Below are 21856 nucleotides of genomic sequence, written 5' to 3' on the forward strand. Positions count from 1 at the left end.
GTGCCGTCTTAATTTGATCACCCTGTTGCAGGAGAAAAAAAGGCTTCTGAACTTTGTAAGTTTCCACTTTAAAATTTCAGATTTGAATTTGACTTTGCGACATTTGGGACACAAATAGTGTGTGTACAGGTAACAGCCAACATAATAGAAACATTTGAGTAAATGAGGGGACACAAAGTATATTGAAACAGGTGCTTCCACACAGATGTGTTTTCTGAGTTCATTAAGCAACTAACATCCCATCATACTTAGGGTGATGTATTAAAATGCTAAGCAGGCCATTATTTTGGCTACCGTGGCTATGCCCCCAATAGGATGGAAATACCCCCATCCACAGGCTATTGGTGGTCACTGAAGGTATTTGATGAGCATCAAAATGATGTAAACCATTAGCCATGGCCGTCTCAATCACCAGATCTCAACCCGTATGGGAGATTCTGGAGCCGGCGCCTGAGACTGCGTTTTCCCTCCATTATCAACGGAACACTAAATGATGGAATTTCTCACGGAAGAATGATGTCACAATAGAGTTCCAGACACCTGTAGAATCTCTATCAAGGTGGTTTGAAGCTGTTCTGACTGCTGGTGGCCCAACACCCCATTAAGACACGTTATGTTAGTAGTTACCTGTTCTGGTCCAACACCCTATTAAGACACGTTATGTTAGTAGTTACCTGTTCTGGTGGTCCAACACCCCATTGAGACACGTTATGTTAGTAGTTACCTGTTCTGGTCCAACACCCTATTAAGACACGTTATGTTAGTAGTTACCTTTTCTGGTCCAACACCCTATTAAGACACGTTATGTTAGTAGTTACCTGTTCTGGTCCAATACCCTATTAAGACACGTTATGTTAGTAGTTACCTGTTCTGGTCCAACACCCTATTAAGACACGTTATGTTAGTAGTTACCTGTTCTGGTCCAATACCCTATTAAGACACGTTATGTTAGTAGTTACCTGTTCTGGTCCAACACCCTATTAAGACACGTTATGTTAGTAGTTACCTGTTCTGGTTCAACACCCCATTAAGACACGTTATGTTAGTAGTTACCTGTTCTGGTCCAACACCCCATTAAGACACGTTATGTTAGTAGTTACCCGTTCTGGTGGTCCAATACCCTATTAAGACACGTTATGTTAGTAGTTACCTGTTCTGGTCCAACACCCTATTAAGACACGTTATGTTAGTAGTTACCTGTTCTGGTGGTCCAACACCCTATTAAGACACGTTATGTTAGTAGTTACCTGTTCTGGTCCAACACCCTATTAAGACACGTTATGTTAGTAGTTACCTGTTCTGGTCCAACACCCTATTAAGACACGTTATGTTAGTAGTTACCTGTTCTGGTCCAACACCCTATTAAGACACGTTATGTTAGTAGTTACCTGTTCTGGTGGTCCAACACCCTATTAAGACACGTTATGTTAGTAGTTACCTGTTCTGGTCCAACACCCCATTAAGACACGTTATGTTAGTAGTTACCTGTTCTGGTGGCCCAACACCCTATTAAGACACGTTATGTTAGTAGTTACCTGTTCTGGTCCAACACCCTATTAAGACACGTTATGTTAGTAGTTACCTGTTCTGGTGGTCCAACACCCTATTAAGACACGTTATGTTAGTAGTTACCTGTTCTGGTCCAATACCCTATTAAGACACGTTATGTTAGTAGTTACCTGTTCTGGTCCAACACCCTATTAAGACACGTTATGTTAGTAGTTACCTGTTCTGGTTCAACACCCCATTAAGACACGTTATGTTAGTAGTTACCTGTTCTGGTCCAACACCCCATTAAGACACGTTATGTTAGTAGTTACCCGTTCTGGTGGTCCAATACCCTATTAAGACACGTTATGTTAGTAGTTACCTGTTCTGGTCCAACACCCTATTAAGACACGTTATGTTAGTAGTTACCTGTTCTGGTGGTCCAACACCCTATTAAGACACGTTATGTTAGTAGTTACCTGTTCTGGTCCAACACCCTATTAAGACACGTTATGTTAGTAGTTACCTGTTCTGATCCAACACCCTATTAAGACACGTTATGTTAGTAGTTACCTGTTCTGGTCCAACACCCTATTAAGACACGTTATGTTAGTAGTTACCTGTTCTGGTTCAACACCCTATTAAGACACGTTATGTTAGTAGTTACCTGTTCTGGTGGTCCAATACCCTATTAAGACACGTTATGTTAGTAGTTACCTGTTCTGGTGGTCCAATACCCTATTAAGACATGTTATGTTAGTAGTTACCTGTTCTGGTCCAACACCCTATTAAGACACGTTATGTTAGTAGTTACCTGTTCTGGTCCAACACCCTATTAAGACACGTTATGTTAGTAGTTACCTGTTCTGGTGGTCCAACACCCTATTAAGACACGTTATGTTAGTAGTTACCTGTTCTGGTGGTCCAACACCCTATTAAGACACGTTATGTTAGTAGTTACCTGTTCTGGTCCAACACCACATTAAGACACGTTATGTTAGTAGTTACCTGTTCTGGTCCAACACCCTATTAAGACACGTTATGTTAGTAGTTACCTGTTCTGGTCCAACACCCTATTAAGACACGTTATGTTAGTAGTTACCTGTTCTGGTCCAACACCCCATTAAGACACGTTATGTTAGTAGTTACCTGTTCTGGTCCAACACCCCATTAAGACACGTTATGTTAGTAGTTACCTGTTCTGGTCCAACACCCTATTAAGACACGTTATGTTAGTAGTTACCTGTTCTGGTCCAACACCCTATTAAGACACGTTATGTTAGTAGTTACCTGTTCTGGTCCAACACCCCATTAAGACACGTTATGTTAGTAGTTACCTGTTCTGGTCCAACACCCCATTAAGACACGTTATGTTAGTAGTTACCTGTTCTGGTCCAACACCCTATTAAGACACGTTATGTTAGTAGTTACCTGTTCTGGTGGTCCAACACCCTATTAAGACACGTTATGTTAGTAGTTACCTGTTCTGGTCCAACACCCTATTAAGACACGTTATGTTAGTAGTTACCTGTTCTGGTGGTCCAACACCCTATTAAGACACGTTATGTTAGTAGTTACCTGTTCTGGTCCAACACCCTATTAAGACACGTTATGTTAGTAGTTACCTGTTCTGGTCCAACACCCTATTAAGACACATTATGTTAGTAGTTACCTGTTCTGGTCCAACACCCTATTAAGACACGTTATGTTAGTAGTTACCTGTTCTGGTGGTCCAACACCCTATTAAGACACGTTATGTTAGTAGTTACCTGTTCTGGTGGTCCAACACCCTATTAAGACACGTTATGTTAGTAGTTACCTGTTCTGGTCCAACACCCTATTAAGACACGTTATGTTAGTAGTTACCTGTTCTGGTCCAACACCCTATTAAGACACGTTATGTTAGTAGTTACCTGTTCTGGTCCAACACCATATTAAGACACGTTATGTTAGTAGTTACCTGTTCTGGTCCAACACCCTATTAAGACACGTTATGTTAGTAGTTACCTGTTCTGGTCCAACACCCCATTAAGACACGTTATGTTAGTAGTTACCTGTTCTGGTCCAACACCCTATTAAGACACGTTATGTTAGTAGTTACCTGTTCTGGTGGTCCAATACCCTATTAAGACACGTTATGTTAGTAGTTACCTGTTCTGGTCCAACACCCTATTAAGACACGTTATGTTAGTAGTTACCTGTTCTGGTGGTCCAACACCCCATTAAGACACGTTATGTTAGTAGTTACCTGTTCTGGTCCAACACCCCATTAAGACACGTTATGTTAGTAGTTACCTGTTCTGGTCCAACACCCCATTAAGACACGTTATGTTAGTAGTTACCTGTTCTGGTGGTCCAATACCCTATTAAGACACGTTATGTTAGTAGTTACCTGTTCTGGTGGTCCAATACCCTATTAAGACACGTTATGTTAGTAGTTACCTGTTCTGGTCCAACACCCTATTAAGACACGTTATGTTAGTAGTTACCTGTTCTGGTGGTCCAACACCCTATTAAGACACGTTATGTTAGTAGTTACCTGTTCTGGTGGTCCAATACCCTATTAAGACACGTTATGTTAGTAGTTACCTGTTCTGGTCCAATACCCTATTAAGACAGGTTATGTTAGTAGTTACCTGTTCTGGTCCAATACCCTATTAAGACACGTTATGTTAGTAGTTACCTGTTCTGGTCCAACACCCTATTAAGACACGTTATGTTAGTAGTTACCTGTTCTGGTCCAACACCCTATTAAGACACGTTATGTTAGTAGTTACCTGTTCTGGTTCAACACCCTATTAAGACACGTTATGTTAGTAGTTACCTGTTCTGGTTCAACACCCTATTAAGACACGTTATGTTAGTAGTTACCTGTTCTGGTTCAACACCCCATTAAGACACGTTATGTTAGTAGTTACCTGTTCTGGTGGTCCAACACCCTATTAAGACACGTTATGTTAGTAGTTACCTGTTCTGGTGGTCCAACACCCTATTAAGACACGTTATGTTAGTAGTTACCTGTTCTGGTCCAACACCCTATTAAGACACGTTATGTTAGTAGTTACCTGTTCTGGTGGTCCAACACCCTATTAAGACACGTTATGTTAGTAGTTACCTGTTCTGGTCCAACACCCTATTAAGACACGTTATGTTAGTAGTTACCTGTTCTGGTGGTCCAACACCCTATTAAGACACGTTATGTTAGTAGTTACCTGTTCTGGTCCAATACCCTATTAAGACACGTTATGTTAGTAGTTACCTGTTCTGGTGGTCCAACACCCTATTAAGACACGTTATGTTAGTAGTTACCTGTTCTGGTCCAACACCCCATTAAGACACGTTATGTTAGTAGTTACCTGTTCTGGTCCAACACCCTATTAAGACATGTTATGTTAGTAGTTACCTGTTCTGGTCCAATACCCCATTAAGACACGTTATGTTAGTAGTTACCTGTTCTGATCCAACACCCTATTAAGACACGTTATGTTAGTAGTTACCTGTTCTGGTCCAACACCCTATTAAGACACGTTATGTTAGTAGTTACCTGTTCTGGTCCAACACCCCATTAAGACACGTTATGTTAGTAGTTACCTGTTCTGGTGGCCCAACACCCCATTAAGACACGTTATGTTAGTAGTTACCTGTTCTGGTGGCCCAACACCCCATTAAGACACGTTATGTTAGTAGTTACCTGTTCTGGTCCAACACCCTATTAAGACACGTTATGTTAGTAGTTACCTGTTCTGGTGGCCCAACACCCCATTAAGACACGTTATGTTAGTAGTTACCTGTTCTGGTCCAACACCCTATTAAGACACGTTATGTTAGTAGTTACCTGTTCTGGTCCAATACCCTATTAAGACACGTTATGTTAGTAGTTACCTGTTCTGGTCCAACACCCTATTAAGACACGTTATGTTAGTAGTTACCTGTTCTGGTGGTCCAACACCCTATTAAGACACGTTATGTTAGTAGTTACCTGTTCTGGTCCAACACCCTATTAAGACACGTTATGTTAGTAGTTACCTGTTCTGGCCCAACACCCCATTAAGACACGTTATGTTAGTAGTTACCTGTTCTGGTCCAACACCCCATTAAGACACGTTATGTTAGTAGTTACCTGTTCTGGTCCAACACCCCATTAAGACACGTTATGTTAGTAGTTACCTGTTCTGGTTCAACACCCTATTAAGACACGTTATGTTAGTAGTTACCTGTTCTGGTCCAACACCCTATTAAGACACGTTATGTTAGTAGTTACCTGTTCTGGTCCAACACCCCATTAAGACACGTTATGTTAGTAGTTACCTGTTCTGGTGGCCCAACACCCTATTAAGACACGTTATGTTAGTAGTTACCTGTTCTGGTCCAACACCCTATTAAGACATGTTATGTTAGTAGTTACCTGTTCTGGTCCAACACCCTATTAAGACACGTTATGTTAGTAGTTACCTGTTCTGGTCCAACACCCTATTAAGACACGTTATGTTAGTAGTTACCTGTTCTGGTCCAACACCCCATTAAGACACGTTATGTTAGTAGTTACCTGTTCTGGTCCAACACCCCATTAAGACACGTTATGTTAGTAGTTACCTGTTCTGGTCCAACACCCCATTAAGACACGTCATGTTAGTAGTTACCTGTTCTGGTCCAACACGCCATTAAGACACGTTATGTTAGTAGTTACCTGTTCTGGTCCAACACCCTATTAAGACACGTTATGTTTGTTAACTCGGGGTCATATGAAGGTCAACACAGGTGCTGCCTTCCTGTATACTGTAAATACCGTACTAATTGGTCAGACCCACCGGTGGGTAAACTGCAGGCCTTTTAGCTATTAGACTCTTATCGTACAGGATTAAATGTTTCAGTCTATTTGATAAAGCCTGCCTGGGATAAATGGACTGATCTCTATTAATCAAACCAGTATGTGGTCTTTGGATCTCACAGGATATGGGGGATTTATGTGTCTCTCTGTTCCTGTTAGAGTATGATGGAGGATGATCCAGGGTCAGAGAGAGAGACAGTTAGAGAGAGAGAGAGTCAGATAGAGAGAGGGAGACAGGTAGAGAGAGACAGGTAGAGAGAGAGAGAGACCGGTAGAGATAGAGAGACAGGTAGATAGAGAGACAGGTAGTGATAGAGAGACAGGCAGAGAGAGAGAGACAGGTAGAGAAAGAGACAGGTAGAGTGAGAGACAGGGAGTGATAGAGCGACAGGTAGAAAGAGAGACAGGTAGAGAGAGAGAGAGAGAGAGAGAGACAGGTAAAGAGAGACAGGTAGAGAGAGAGAGACAGGTAGAGAGAGAGAGAAGGAGAGAGAGAGACCGGTAGAGAGAGAGACAGGTAGAGAGAGAGACAGGTAGTGATAGAGAGACAGGTAGAGAGAGGGAGTGAGCAAGACAGAGAGAGGTTGTGGATCTCAATGTCCTGTTATTGATCAAATATGTAGAGACTTTCCAATTCCATACAGATACTCATACCATTCCATACAGATACTCATACCATTCCATTCCATACAGATACTCATACCATTCCATACAGATACTCATACCATTCCATACAGATACTTATACCATTCCATACAGATACTCATACCATTCCATACAGATACTCAGATACCCATTCCATACAGATACTCATACCGTACCATTCCATACAGATACACATTCCATTCCATACAGATACTCATACCATTCCATACAGATACTCATACCCTTCCATACAGATACTCATTCCATTCCATACAGATACTCATACCATACCATTCCATACAGGTACTCATACCATTCCATTCCATACAGATACTCATACCATTCCATACAGGTACTCATACCATTCCATTCCATTCAGATACTCATACCATTCCATACCATACAGATACTCATACCATTCCATTCCATACAGATACTCATACCATTCCATTCCATACAGATACTCATACCATACCATTCCATACAGATACTCATACCATTCCATACATATACTCATACCATTCCATACAGATACTCATTCCATTCCATACAGATACTCATTCCATTCCATACAGATACTCATACCATTCCATTCCATACAGATACTCATACCATTCCATTCCATACAGATACTCATACCATTCCATTCCATACAGATACTCATACCATTCCATACAGATACTCATACCATTCCATTCCATACAGATACTCATACCATTCCATACAGATACTCATACCATTCCATTCCATACAGATACTCATACCATTCCATTCCATACAGATACACATACCATTCCATTCCATACAGATACTCATACCATTCCATACAGATACACATACCATTCCATACAGATACACATACCATTCCATACAGATACTCATACCATTCCATACAGATACACATACCATTCCATACAGATACTAATACCATTCCATACAGATACTCATACCATTCCATTCCATACAGATACTCATACCATTCCATTCCATACAGATACTCATACTATTCCATACAGATACACATCCCATTCCATACAGATACACATACCATTCCATACAGATACTCATACCATTCCATACAGATACACATACCATTCCATACAGGTACTCATACCATTCCATTCCATACAGATACTCATACCATTCCATACAGGTACTCATACCATTCCATTCCATTCAGATACTCATACCATTCCATACCATACAGATACTCATACCATTCCATTCCATACAGATACTCATACCATTCCATTCCATACAGATACTCATACCATTCCATTCCATACAGATACTCATACCATTCCATTCCATACAGATACTCATACCATTCCATACAGATACACATACCATTCCATACAGATACACATACCATTCCATACAGATACTCATACCATTCCATACAGATACACATACCATTCTATACAGATACTAATACCATTCCATACAGATACTCATACCATTCCATTCCATACAGATACTCATACCATTCCATTCCATACAGATACTCATACTATTCCATACAGATACACATCCCATTCCATACAGATACACATACCATTCCATACAGATACTCATACCATTCCATACAGATACTCATTCCATTCCATACAGATACACATACCATACCATACAGATACACATACCATTCCATACAGATACACATACCATTCCATACAGATACACATACCATTCCATACAGATACACATACCATTCCATACAGATACACATACCATACCATACAGATACTCATTCCATTCCATACAGATACTCATACCATTCCATTCCATACAGATACTCATACCATACCATACCATTCCATTCCATACAGATACTCATACCAATCCATTCCATACAGATACTCATACCATAGCATACTATTCCATACTGATACTCATTCCATTCCATACAGATACTCATACCATTCCATTCCAAACCATACCATTTCATACAGATACTCATACCATACCATTCCATTCCATTTCATACCATACCATTCCATTTCATACCATACCATACCATTCCATACAGATACTCATACCATTCCATTCCATACAGATACTCATACCATACCATACCATTCCATACAGATACTCATTCCATTCCATACAGATACACATACCATTCCATACAGATACTCATACCATTCCATACAGATACACATACCATTCCATACAGATACTAATACCATTCCATACAGATACTCATACCATTCCATTCCATACAGATACTCATACAATTCCATTCCATACAGATACTCATACTATTCCATACAGATACACATCCCATTCCATACAGATACATACAGATACTCATACCATACCATTCCATTCCATTTCATACCATACCATTCCATTTCATTCCATACCATACCATTCCATACAGATACACATACCATTCCATACAGATACACATACCATACCATTCCATTCCATTCCATTCCATTCCATACAGATACTCATACCATTCCATACCATACCATTCCATACCATACCATACCATACCATACCATTCCATACCATACCATACCATACCATACCATTCCTTTCCATTCCATTCCATTCCATACAGATACTCATACCATTTCATACAGATACACATACCATTTTCTGAGGAAGTGCAGAATTCAATAGTCAAAGCTCATCTGCTTCTAATTCAGCGTGTCATCCTGTTCGTATGTGACAGCCAACTCTGTCTCCACCGACGTACCAAACATAATAGATTTGGCCATGAGACAGCAGCGTATTGGAAACCATGCGCAGGCCGTGCTGCATGTACAAACAGACGTATGCCCGAGCAGAAATGGCTGCTTTGAAAATCTCCCAGAGCTGTGGTTTAGTTTGGAGTGGTCTCTCTCCTCCCAAACATCACGATCATGGGCCCATATCCACAAATCATCTCAGAGTAAGAGAGGTAGTCTAGGATCAGGTCCCCCCCTCACCCCTGTCTATATAATGGTATCTATTGTTATATTAAAAACCCTAAACTGATCTTAGATCAGCACCCCCACCCCTGTTCATATTAGAGTCATTGTTATATAAAAACCCTAAACTGATCTTAGATCTGCACCCCCACCCCTGTTCATATAAGAGTCATTGTTATATAAAAACCCTAAACTGATCTTAGATCTGCACCCCCACCCCTGTCTATATAAGAGTCATTGTTATATAAAAACCCGAAACTGATCTTAGATCAGGTCCCCCACCCCTGTCCATATAAGAGTCATTGTTATATAAAAGCCCTAAACTGATCTTAGATCAGCACTCCTCCTCTGTTTGAATACCAAGAAGCTGTTAGACCATCTGGTGGCCAGCTTCCCAAATGGACCCCTTTCGCTATTATAGTGCACTACTTGGCCCCTATGGACCTTGGTTAAAAGTAGTGCACTTCATAGGGATTTAGAGGGCCATTTAGGAAGCGGATCTTGATTTTCACTAGAGAAGATCACTGATTTGAACTTTGGGTGTCTCACTGGGTGACGTAACCTCGTTCCAGGACTCTTTAGGAGACGGATCGGAACAATCACAGATCACACCCGATGGTCTCTAATCTGGTGAGTGAAGCATCTATATCTCTATAAACACCCCATGGTCTCTAATCTGGTGAGTGAAGCATCTGTATAAACACCCCATGGTCTCTAATCTGGTGAGTGAAGCATCTATATCTCTATAAACAGCGATGGTCTCTAATCTGGTGAGTGAAGCATCTGTATCTCTATAAACACCCCATGGTCTCTAATCTGGTGAGTGAAGCATCTGTATCTCTATAAACACCCCATGGTCTCTAATCTGGTGAGTGAAGCATCTGTATCTCTATAAACACCCGATGGTCTCTAATCTGGTGAGTGAAGCATCAGTATCTCTATAAACACCCCATGGTCTCTAATCTGGTGAGTGAAGCATCTCTATAAACACCCTGTGGTCTCTAATCTGGTGAGTGAAGCATCTGTATCTCTATAAACACCCGATGGTCTCTAATCTGGTGAGTGAAGCATCTGTATCTCTATAAACACCGATGGTCTCTAATCTGGTGAGTGAAGCATCTGTATCTCTATAAACACCCAATGGTCTCTAATCTGGTGAGTGAAGCATCTGTATCTCTATAAACACCCCATGGTCTCTAATCTGGTGAGTGAAGCATCTGTATCTCTATAAACACCCAATGGTCCCTAATCTGGTGAGTGAAGCATCTGTATCTCTATAAACACCCCATGGTCTCTAATCTGGTGAGTGAAGCATCTGTATCTCTATAAACACCCCATGGTCTCTAATCTGGTGAGTGAAGCATCTGTATCTCTATTAACACCAATGGTCTCTAATCTGGTGAGTGAAGCATCTGTATCTCTATAAACACCCCATGGTCTCTAATCTGGTGAGTGAAGCATCAGTATCTCTATAAACACCCCATGGTCTCTAATCTGGTGAGTGAAGCATCTGTATCTCTATAAACACCAATGGTCTCTAATCTGGTGAGTGAAGCATCTGTATCTCTATAAACACCCCATGGTCTCTAATCTGGTGACTGAAGCATCAGTATCTCTATAAACACCCCATGGTCTCTAATCTGGTGAGTGAAGCATCAGTATCTCTATAAACACCCCATGGTCTCTAATCTGGTGAGTGAAGCATCTGTATCTCTATAAACACCAATGGTCTCTAATCTGGTGAGTGAAGCATCTGTATCTCTATAAACACCCCATGGTCTCTAATCTGGTGAGTGAAGCATCTGTATCTCTATAAACACTGATGGTCTCTAATCTGGTGAGTGAAGCATCTCTATAAACACCGATGGTCTCTAATCTGGTGAGTGAAGCATCAGTATCTCTATAAACACCCCATGGTCTCTAATCTGGTGAGTGAAGCATCTGTATCTCTATAAACACCCGATGGTCTCTAATCTGGTGAGTGAAGCATCTGTATCTCTATAAACACCGATGGTCTCTAATCTGGTGAGTGAAGCATCTGTATCTCTATAAACACCCAATGGTCCCTAATCTGGTGAGTGAAGCATCTGTATCTCTATAAACACCCGATGGTCTCTAATCTGGTGAGTGAAGCGTCTGTATCTCTATAAACACCCCATGGTCTCTAATCTGGTGAGTGAAGCATCGGTATCTCTATAAACACCCGATGGTCTCTAATCTGGTGAGTGAAGCATCAGTATCTCTATAAACACCCCATGGTCTCTAATCTGGTGAGTGAAGCATCTCTATAAACACCCCATGGTCTCTAATCTGGTGAGTGAAGCATCTCTATAAACACCCCATGGTCTCTAATCTGGTGAGTGAAGCATCTGTATCTCTATAAACACCCCATGGTCTCTAATCTGGTGAGTGAAGCATATATATCTCTATAAACAGTGTCTTGGTAGAGAAGTGTCTTGGTAGGGCAGTAACTTGGTAGGGCAGTGTCTTGGTAGAGCAGTTTCTTGGTAGAGCAGTAACTTGGTAGAGCAGTGTCTTGGTAGAGCAGTGTCTTGCTAGAGCAGTAACTTGGTAGGGCAGTAACTTGGTAGAGAAGTGTCTTGGTAGAGCAGTAACTTGGTAGGGCAGTGTCTTGGTAGAGCAGTGTCTTGGTAGAGCAGTAACTTGGTAGAGCAGTAACTTGGTAGGGCAGTGTCTTGGTAGGGCAGTAACTTGGTAGAGCAGTAACTTGGTAGAGCAGTAACTTGGTAGAGCAGTGTCTTGGTAGGGCAGTGTCTTGGTAGGGCAGTGTCTTGGTAGGGCAGTGTCTTGGTTGGGCAGTGTCTTGTTAGGGCAGTGTCTTGGTAGGGCAGTAACTTGGTAGAGCAGTGTCTTGGTAGGGCAGTGTCTTTGTAGGGCAGTGTCTTGGTAGGGCAGTGTCTTGGTTGGGCAGTAACTTGGTAGGGCAGTAACTTGGTAGAGCAGTGTCTTGGTAGAGCAGTGTCTTGGTAGAGCAGTACCTTGGTAGAGCAGTGTCTTGGTAGAGCAGTGTCTTGCTAGAGCAGTAACTTGGTAGGGCAGTAACTTGGTAGAGCAGTGTCTTGGTAGAGCAGTAACTTGGTAGGGCAGTGTCTTGTTAGAGCAGTGTCTTGGTAGAGCAGTAACTTGGTAGAGCAGTAACTTGGTAGGGCAGTGTCTTGGTAGGGCAGTAACTTGGTAGAGCAGTAACTTGGTAGAGCAGTAACTTGGTAGAGCAGTGTCTTTGTAGGGCAGTGTCTTGGTAGGGCAGTGTCTTGGTAGGGCAGTGTCTTGGTAGGGCAGTGTCTTGGTTGGGCAGTGTCTTGGTAGGGCAGTGTCTTGGTAGGGCAGTAACTTGGTAGAGCAGTGTCTTGGTAGGGCAGTGTCTTTGTAGGGCAGTGTCTTGGTAGGGCAGTGTCTTGGTTGGGCTGTAACTTGGTAGGGCAGTAACTTGGTAGAGCAGTGTCTTGGTAGGGCAGTAACTTGGTATGGCAGTAACTTGGTAGGGCAGTGTCTTGGTAAGGCAGTGTCTTGGTAGGGCAGTGTCTTGGTAGGGTAGTGTCTTGGTAGGGCAGTAACTTGGTAGAGCAGTGTCTTGGTAGGGCAGTGTCTTTGTAGGGCAGTGTCTTGGTAGGGCAGTGTCTTGGTAGGGCAGTAACTTGGTAGGGCAGTAACTTGGTAGAGCAGTGTCTTGGTAGGGCAGTAACTTGGTAGGGCAGTGTCTTAGTAGGGCAGTGTCTTGGTAGGGCAGTGTCTTGGTAGGGCAGTGTCTTGGTAGGGCAGTGTCTTGGTTGGGCAGTGTCTTGGTAGGGCAGTGTCTTGGTAGGGCAGTAACTTGGTAGAGCAGTGTCTTGGTAGGGCAGTGTCTTTGTAGGGCAGTGTCTTGGTAGGGCAGTGTCTTGGTTGGGCAGTAACTTGGTAGGGCAGTAACTTGGTAGAGCAGTGTCTTGGTAGGGCAGTAACTTGGTAGGGCAGTGTCTTAGTAGGGCAGTGTCTTGGTAGGGCAGTGTCTTGGTAGGGCAGTGTCTTGGTAGGGCAGTGTCTTGGTTGGGCAGTGTCTTGGTAGGGCAGTGTCTTGGTAGGGCAGTAACTTGGTAGAGCAGTGTCTTGGTAGGGCAGTGTCTTTGTAGGGCAGTGTCTTGGTAGGGCAGTGTCTTGGTTGGGCAGTAACTTGGTAGGGCAGTAACTTGGTAGAGCAGTGTCTTGGTAGAGCAGTGTCTTGGTAGGGCAGTGTCTTTGTAGGGCAGTGTCTTGGTAGGGCAGTGTCTTGGTTGGGCAGTAACTTGGTAGGGCAGTAACTTGGTAGAGCAGTGTCTTGGTAGGGCAGTAACTTGGTAGGGCAGTGTCTTAGTAGGGCAGTGTCTTGGTAGGGCAGTGTCTTGGTAGGGCAGTGTCTTGGTTGGGCAGTGTCTTGGTAGGGCAGTGTCTTGGTAGGGCAGTAACTTGGTAGAGCAGTGTCTTGGTAGGGCAGTGTCTTTGTAGGGCAGTGTCTTGGTAGGGCAGTGTCTTGGTTGGGCAGTAACTTGGTAGGGCAGTAACTTGGTAGAGCAGTGTCTTGGTAGAGCAGTGTCTTGGTAGAGCAGTACCTTGGTAGAGCAGTGTCTTGGTAGAGCAGTGTCTTGCTAGAGCAGTAACTTGGTAGGGCAGTAACTTGGTAGAGCAGTGTCTTGGTAGTGCAGTAACTTGGTAGGGCAGTGTCTTGGTAGAGCAGTGTCTTGGTAGAGCAGTAACTTGGTAGAGCAGTAACTTGGTAGGGCAGTGTCTTGGTAGGGCAGTAACTTGGTAGAGCAGTAACTTGGTAGAGCAGTAACTTGGTAGAGCAGTGTCTTGGTAGGGCAGTGTCTTGGTATGGCAGTAACTTGGTAGGGCAGTGTCTTGGTAGGGCAGTGTCTTGGTAGGGCAGTGTCTTGGTAGGGTAGTGTCTTGGTAGGGCAGTAACTTGGTAGAGCAGTGTCTTGGTAGGGCGGTGTCTTTGTAGGGCAGTGTCTTGGTAGGGCAGTGTCTTGGTAGGGCAGTAACTTGGTAGGGCAGTAACTTGGTAGAGCAGTGTCTTGGTAGGGCAGTAACTTGGTAGGGCAGCAACTTGGTAGGGCAGTGTCTTGGTAGGGCAGTGTCTTGGTAGGGCAGTGTCTTGGTAGGGCAGTAACTTGGTAGGGCAGTAACTTGGTAGAGCAGTGTCTTGGTAAGGCAGTGTCTTGGTAGGGCAGTGTCTTGGTAGGGCAGTGTCTTGGTAGAGCAGTAACTTGGTAGGGAAATAACTTGGTAGAGCAGTTTCTGGTATGGCAGTAGCTTGGTAGGGCAGTAACTTAGTAGGGCAGTAACTTGGTAGGGCAGTAACTTGGTAGGGCAGTGTCTTGGTAGGGCAGTATCTTGGTAGAGCAGTAACTTGGTAGAGCAGTTTCTGGTATGGCAGTGTCTTGGTAGGGCAGTAGCTTAGTAGGGCAGTAACTTGGTAGGGCAGTAACTTGGTAGTGCAGTAACTTAGTAGGGCAGTAACTTGGTAGGGCAGTAACTTGGTAGGGCAGTGTCTTGGTAGAGCAGTAACTTGGTAGGGCAGTGTCTTGGTAGAGCAGTAACTTGGTAGGGAAGTAACTTGGTAGAGCAGTTTCTGGTATGGCAGTAGCTTGGTAGGGCAGTAACTTAGTAGGGCAGTAACTTGGTAGGGCAGTAACTTGGTAGGGCAGTGTCTTGGTAGGGCAGTATCTTGGTAGAGCAGTAACTTGGTAGAGCAGTTTCTGGTATGGCAGTGTCTTGGTAGGGCAGTAGCTTAGTAGGGCAGTAACTTGGTAGGGCAGTAACTTGGTAGTGCAGTAACTTGGTAGGGCAGTAACTTAGTAGGGCAGTAACTTGGTAGGGCAGTGTCTTGGTAGGGCAGTAACTTAGTAGGGCAGTTACTTGGTAGGGCAGTAACTTGGTAGGGCAGTAACTTAGTAGGGCAGCAACTTAGTAGGGCAGTAACTTGCTAGGGCTGTAACTTGGTAGAGCAGTGTCTTGGTAGGGCAGTGTCTTGATAGGGCAGTGTCTTGGTAGAGCAGTAACTTGGTAGGGCAGTAACTTGGTAGAGCAGTTTCTGGTATGGCAGTAACTTGGTAGGGCAGTGTCTTGATAGAGCATTATCTTGGTAGGGCAGCTTCTTTTTGGCAAAGCAGTTTAATAAATAGTATATACTGTACACACACACACACACACACACACACACACACACACACACACCGTAGCGAAGAATGTGTGTGTGTGTCTATGTGAATAGTCTCTAAGGTGCAGATGAACAGCAGGTCTGAGCCGGTAGACAGCTGGGGTTATCTGTTCAGCATTCTGATGGTCTGCTGGTAGAAGCTGTCTCGGAGCCTGTTGGTCCGAGACCCGACACTCCGATCCCGTTTGCCAGATGGTAACGGAGTGAACAGTCCGTAGCTCGGTTGACTGGAGTCCTTGACGATCTTCCGGGCCTTCCTGAGACGCGTGGTGTAAAATATCCTGTGGGGCAGGGAGCTCACTCTCAGTGATGTACTGGGCCGTCCGCACCACCCTCTTATGGTTGAGGCCGGTGCAGTTGCCGTACCAGGCGGTGATGCAGCCAGACCAGATGCTCTCAATGGTGCATCTATAGACGTTGTTGAAGATCTGAGGGGCCAAGACAAATTTCTTCAGTCGCTTCAGTCGCTGTGATGTGTCCTCTTGAAGCTATTGACCCTCTCCTCTGCAGCCACGTCAATGTGGATGGGGGGCCGTGCACCCCCCCCCCCCCCCTGTTTCCTGCAGTCCACTATCAGCTCCTTGGTCCTGCTGATGTTGAGGGAGAGGTTGTTGTCCCGACAACACACTGCCAGGTCTCTGACCTCCTCCCTGTAGGCTGTCTCATTGTCGTCACTGATCAGAACTACCACTGTCGGGTTGTCAACAAACGATGATGGAGTCGTGTTTTGCCACGTACTCGTGGGTGAACAGTGTGTGTGTGTGTGTGTGTGTGTGTGTGTGTGTGTGTGTGTGTGTGTGTGTGTGTGTGTGTGTGTGTGTGTGTGTGTGTGTGTGTGTGTGTGTTGATTGGTGTGTCTCTCATTCCAGCATCTTAGCCGTCTCATCTTCTACCTCTTTTTATTGGTCAGCCCTGATAATGGTTCCACAGTACTAACCAATCAGAATACCTTCCCATGGGACTGGAGACCAGAGTACTAACCAATCAGAATGCCCTCCCATTGGACTGGAGACCAGAGTACTAACCAATCAGAATGCCCTCCCATTGGACTGGAGACCAGAGTACTAACCATGTGGTTTAGTTCCTTCACAGTACTATCCGTGTGGTTTAGTTCCTTCACAGTACTATCCGTGTGGTTTAGTTCCTTCACAGTACTGACCATGTGGTTTAGTTCCTTCACAGTACTATCCGTGTGGTTTAGTTCCTTCACAGTACTAACCATGTAGTTTAGATCCTTCACAGTACTGACCATGTGGTTTAGTTCCTTCACAGTACTGACCATATGGTTTAGTTCCTTCACAGTACTAACCATGTGGTTTAGTTCCTTCACAGTACTAACCATGTGGTTTAGTTCCTTCACAGTACTAACCATGTGGTTTAGTTCCTTCACAGTACTGACCATGTGGTTTAGTTCCTTCACAGTACTAACCATGTAGTTTAGATCCTTCACAGTACTATCCATGTGGTTTAGTTCCTTCACAGTACTGACCATGTAGTTTAGATCCTTCACAGTACTAACCATGTGGTTTAGTTCCTTCACAGTACTGACCATGTAGTTTAGATCCTTCACAGTACTAACCGTGTGGTTTAGTTCCTTCACAGTACTAACCATGTAGTTTAGATCCTTCACAGTACTAACCGTGTGGTTTTGTTCCTTCAGAATGCCCTCCAATGGGACTAGAGACCCTGAAGATTGATGACTTTCAGCTCCATGCCTCCACGATGAGACGTTACGGGCTGGGAGCACACAGAGGACGCCTCAACATACAGGTCGGTCAGGAATAGTGTGTCAAGGAGAGAGAAGTTTGTAAAAGATAGAGGTTCGTTGAACTGTGTGGCTCAGGTGGTAAGAGCATGGTGGTTGGTTTATATTTCCACAGAGATCACATATGGATGTTGACTACCGGTTAAACGTTTTACAACACCTACCCGTTAAAGAGTTTTTTCCTTTATTTTTTAAAATGATTCTCTACATTGTAGAATAATAGTGAAGACATCAAAACTATGAAATAACACATATGGAATCATGTAGTAACTAAAAAAAAGTGTTAAAAAAATCAAAATATTTTTTTTATTTGAGATTATTCAAAGTAGCCACCCTTTGCCTTGATGACAGATTTGCACTCTCGTGGTGTTCTCTTAACCAGCTTCACCTGGAATGAGCAGTTAAAGGTCATGGGTACCAAATGCAGCTTTAGTTTAATAGGACGCTGGTTGACCTACCTTGAGTTAGTTACTATAATGCTCTGCCTGTTTTGAATGCCTTGGTTAATTGACTCTACCAAATACAGTGAGCAGCTAGAAGACCTGAGGATCAGAAAAGGCCATTAAACTGGGGGTCCATTATTATACAGTTTCCATTAAACTGGGGGTCCATTATTAAATGACTACCATTAAACTGGGGGTCCATTATTATACAGTTCCCATTAAACTGGGGGTCCATTATTAAATGACTACCATTAAACTGGGGGTCCATTATTATCTGACTACCATTAAACTGGGGGTCCATTATTATCTGACTACCATTAAACTGGGGGTCCATTATTATATGACTACCATTAAACTGGGGGTCCATTATTATATGACTACCATTAAACTGGGGGTCCATTATTATATGACTACCATTAAACTGGGGGTCCATTATTATATGACACCATTAAACTGGGGGTCCATTATTATATGACTACCATTAAACTGGGGGTCCATTATTATATGACTACCATTAAACTGGGGGTCCATTATTATATGACACCATTAAACTGGGGGTCCATTATTATATGACACCATTAAACTGGGGGTCCATTATTATCTGACACCATTTAACTGGGGGTCCATTATTAAATGGCTACCATTTAACTGGGGGTCCATTATTATCTGACTACCATTAAACTGGGGGTCCATTATTAAATGGCTGCCATTAAACTGGGGGTCCATTATTAAATGGCTGCCATTAAACTGGGTGTCCATTATTAAATGGCTGCCATTAAACTGGGGGTCCATTATTATATGACACCATTAAACTGGGGGTCCATTATTATATGACTACCATTAAACTGGGGGTCCATTATTATATGACTACCATTAAACTGGGGGTCCATTATTATATGACACCATTAAACTGGGGGTCCATTATTATCTGACACCATTAAACTGGGGGTCCATTATTATATGACTACCATTAAACTGGGGGTCCATTATTATATGACTACCATTAAACTGGGGGTCCATTATTATATGACACCATTAAACTGGGGGTCCATTATTATATCACACCATTAAACTGGGGGTCCATTATTATCTGACACCATTTAACTGGGGGTCCATTATTAAATGGCTAGCATTTAACTGGGGGTCCATTATTATCTGACTACCATTAAACTGGGGGTCCATTATTAAATGGCTGCCATTAAACTGGGGGTCCATTATTATCTGACTACCATTAAACTGGGGGTCCATTATTAAATGGCTGCCATTAAACTGGGGGTCCATTATTAAATGGCTGCCATTAAACTGGGGGTCCATTATTAAATGGCTGCCATTAAACTGGGGGTCCATTATTATATGACTACCATTAAACTGGGGGTCCATTATTATATGACTACCATTAAACTGGGGGTCCATTATTATATGACACCATTAAACTGGGGGTCCATTATTATCTGACACCATTTAACTGGGGGTCCATTATTAAATGGCTACCATTTAACTGGGGGTCCATTATTATCTGACTACCATTAAACTGGGGGTCCATTATTAAATGGCTGCCATTAAACTGGGGGTCCATTATTAAATGGCTGCCATTAAACTGGGGGTCCATTATTAAATGGCTGCCATTAAACTGGGGGTCCATTATTATATGACTACCATTAAACTGGGGGTCCATTATTATATGACTACCATTAAACTGGGGGTCCATTATTACAGTTATTATCCCCAAACCTCATAAAGTGGACAGAAAAGTCTAAATGGGATCCTTGAAACATCCCAAATCTGACATCACCCAACTGAAGTTGAAAATTTAAACGCTTAAGTAATGGTTAAGGTAAGGGTTGGGGTTAAGGGTAGAGACGTTCACAAGGATTCCAGATAGCACTAACCTAAAGTGAACTGGTATCTGGGAGAAGAGGTATTTCCTGTCAGGATATGAAGAGGAGGAGTGCGGTTCAGTTTCCCTCATCATCATCTGGGTTTTGTATTGTCCTTAGATCAGAAACTGTAGTACACCCATAATGACTTCCACACACACACTTCCAGACAAACAAACCCTTTGTTATTGTGTGTTTATAGCTGTGTGGTAACATAGTGTGTTGCATTTGGGGATTGTGCAGGATAATGTCTCCAATCTGGAGAAGAGAGAGAGACAAAGAGAGAGAGAGAAAGTGTGCAATTACAGCAGCAAGATTTATGACCTGTTGCCACAAGAAAATCACAACCAGTGAAGAACAAACACCATTGTAAATACAACCCATATTTATGTTGATTTATTTTCCCTTTTGTACTTTAACTATTTGCATACCTTTACAACACTGTATATATAATATAATATGACATTTGAAATGTACATTATTTTGGAACTTTGGTGAGTGTAATGTTTACTGTTACCTTTTATTGTTTATTACACTTTCACTATTTCATCTATTTCACTTGCTTTGGTAATGTAAACATGTGTTTCTCATGCCAATAAAGCCCCTTAAATTGAAATGAAATTGAATTGAGAGAGATTGAAAGAGAGAGAGAGGCTTTAATGGTTCAGTAGGTACACCTATAGCTCATTTCTTGGCAGTAGTACTGTAGACTACTTTATCACTGACCTGAACCCAGAGTCTCTTAGAGAGTTCACAGTCAGTCCACTGACACCCCTATCAGATCACAGCAAAATCACAAGCTACTTGAACAGAGCTATGCTCAGTCATGAGGCATCAAAGTCAAAGGAGCTGAATAATATTAAGAAATGGAAGGAAAATAGTGTGGAAGTCTACCAAAAAACAATTAGGCAACAACAAATTCAATCCCTTCTAGACAATTTCCTGGACAAAATTTTTCACTGTAATAGTGAATGTGTAAACTTGGCGTAGAAAACCTCAACAGTATATTTCCTCTGTCAGCTTCCCTATAAATCAACAAATGTAAATCAGACAACCTAAGACAAATAACCACAATGACAAAATGATTTGATGAAGAATGCAAAAACCTAAGAAAAAAACCCATCCAACCAAAAACATAGAGACCCTGAAAACCCGAGTCTCCTCCTTCACTACGGTGAATCACTAAAACAATACAGAAATACACTACGGAAAAAGAAGGAACAGCACGTCAGAAATCAGCTCAATGTAACTGAAGAATCCATAGAATCTAAATACTTCTGGGGAAAATCATGTCAGGTAGTCCTGAGGCATGGTCCTAGGGCTCAGGTCCTCCGAGAGAGAGAAAGAAAGAGAGAAGGAGAGAATTAGAGAACGCACACTTAGATTCACACAGGACACCAAACAGGACAGGAGAAGTACTCCAGATATAACAAACTGACCCTAGCCCCCCGACACATAAACTACTGCAGCATAAATACTGGAGGCTGAGACAGGAGGGGTCAGGAGACACTGTGGCCCACTCCGAGGACACCCCCGGACAGGGCCAAACAGGAAGGATATAACCCCACCACTTTGCCAAAGCACAGCCCCCACACCACTAGAGGGATATCTTCAACCACCAACTTACCATCCTGAGACAAGGCTGAGTATAGCCCACAAAGATCTCCGCCACGGCACAACCCAGGGGGGGGGGGGG

At 42.9% G+C, this 21856-nt stretch overlaps 1 protein-coding gene across 1 annotated transcript in view; it reads left to right on the top strand.

Moving 5' to 3' along the window:
- cpxm2 (carboxypeptidase X, M14 family member 2) overlaps positions 1 to 21856 on the top strand; it is a 103082-nt gene that overhangs the window by 21994 nt on the left and 59232 nt on the right. Inside the window, exon 3 of the mRNA XM_090218024.1 lies at positions 17736 to 17845. Within this exon, the coding sequence (XP_090074150.1) occupies positions 17736 to 17845 (110 nt within the window). The remainder of the gene's footprint in view (positions 1 to 17735; positions 17846 to 21856) is intronic.

The sequence above is a fragment of the Oncorhynchus mykiss genome, chromosome 23 (genome assembly GCF_057628025.1).
Source record: "Oncorhynchus mykiss isolate SJ-2025 chromosome 23, ASM5762802v1, whole genome shotgun sequence".
Lineage (NCBI taxonomy): Eukaryota > Metazoa > Chordata > Actinopteri > Salmoniformes > Salmonidae > Oncorhynchus > Oncorhynchus mykiss.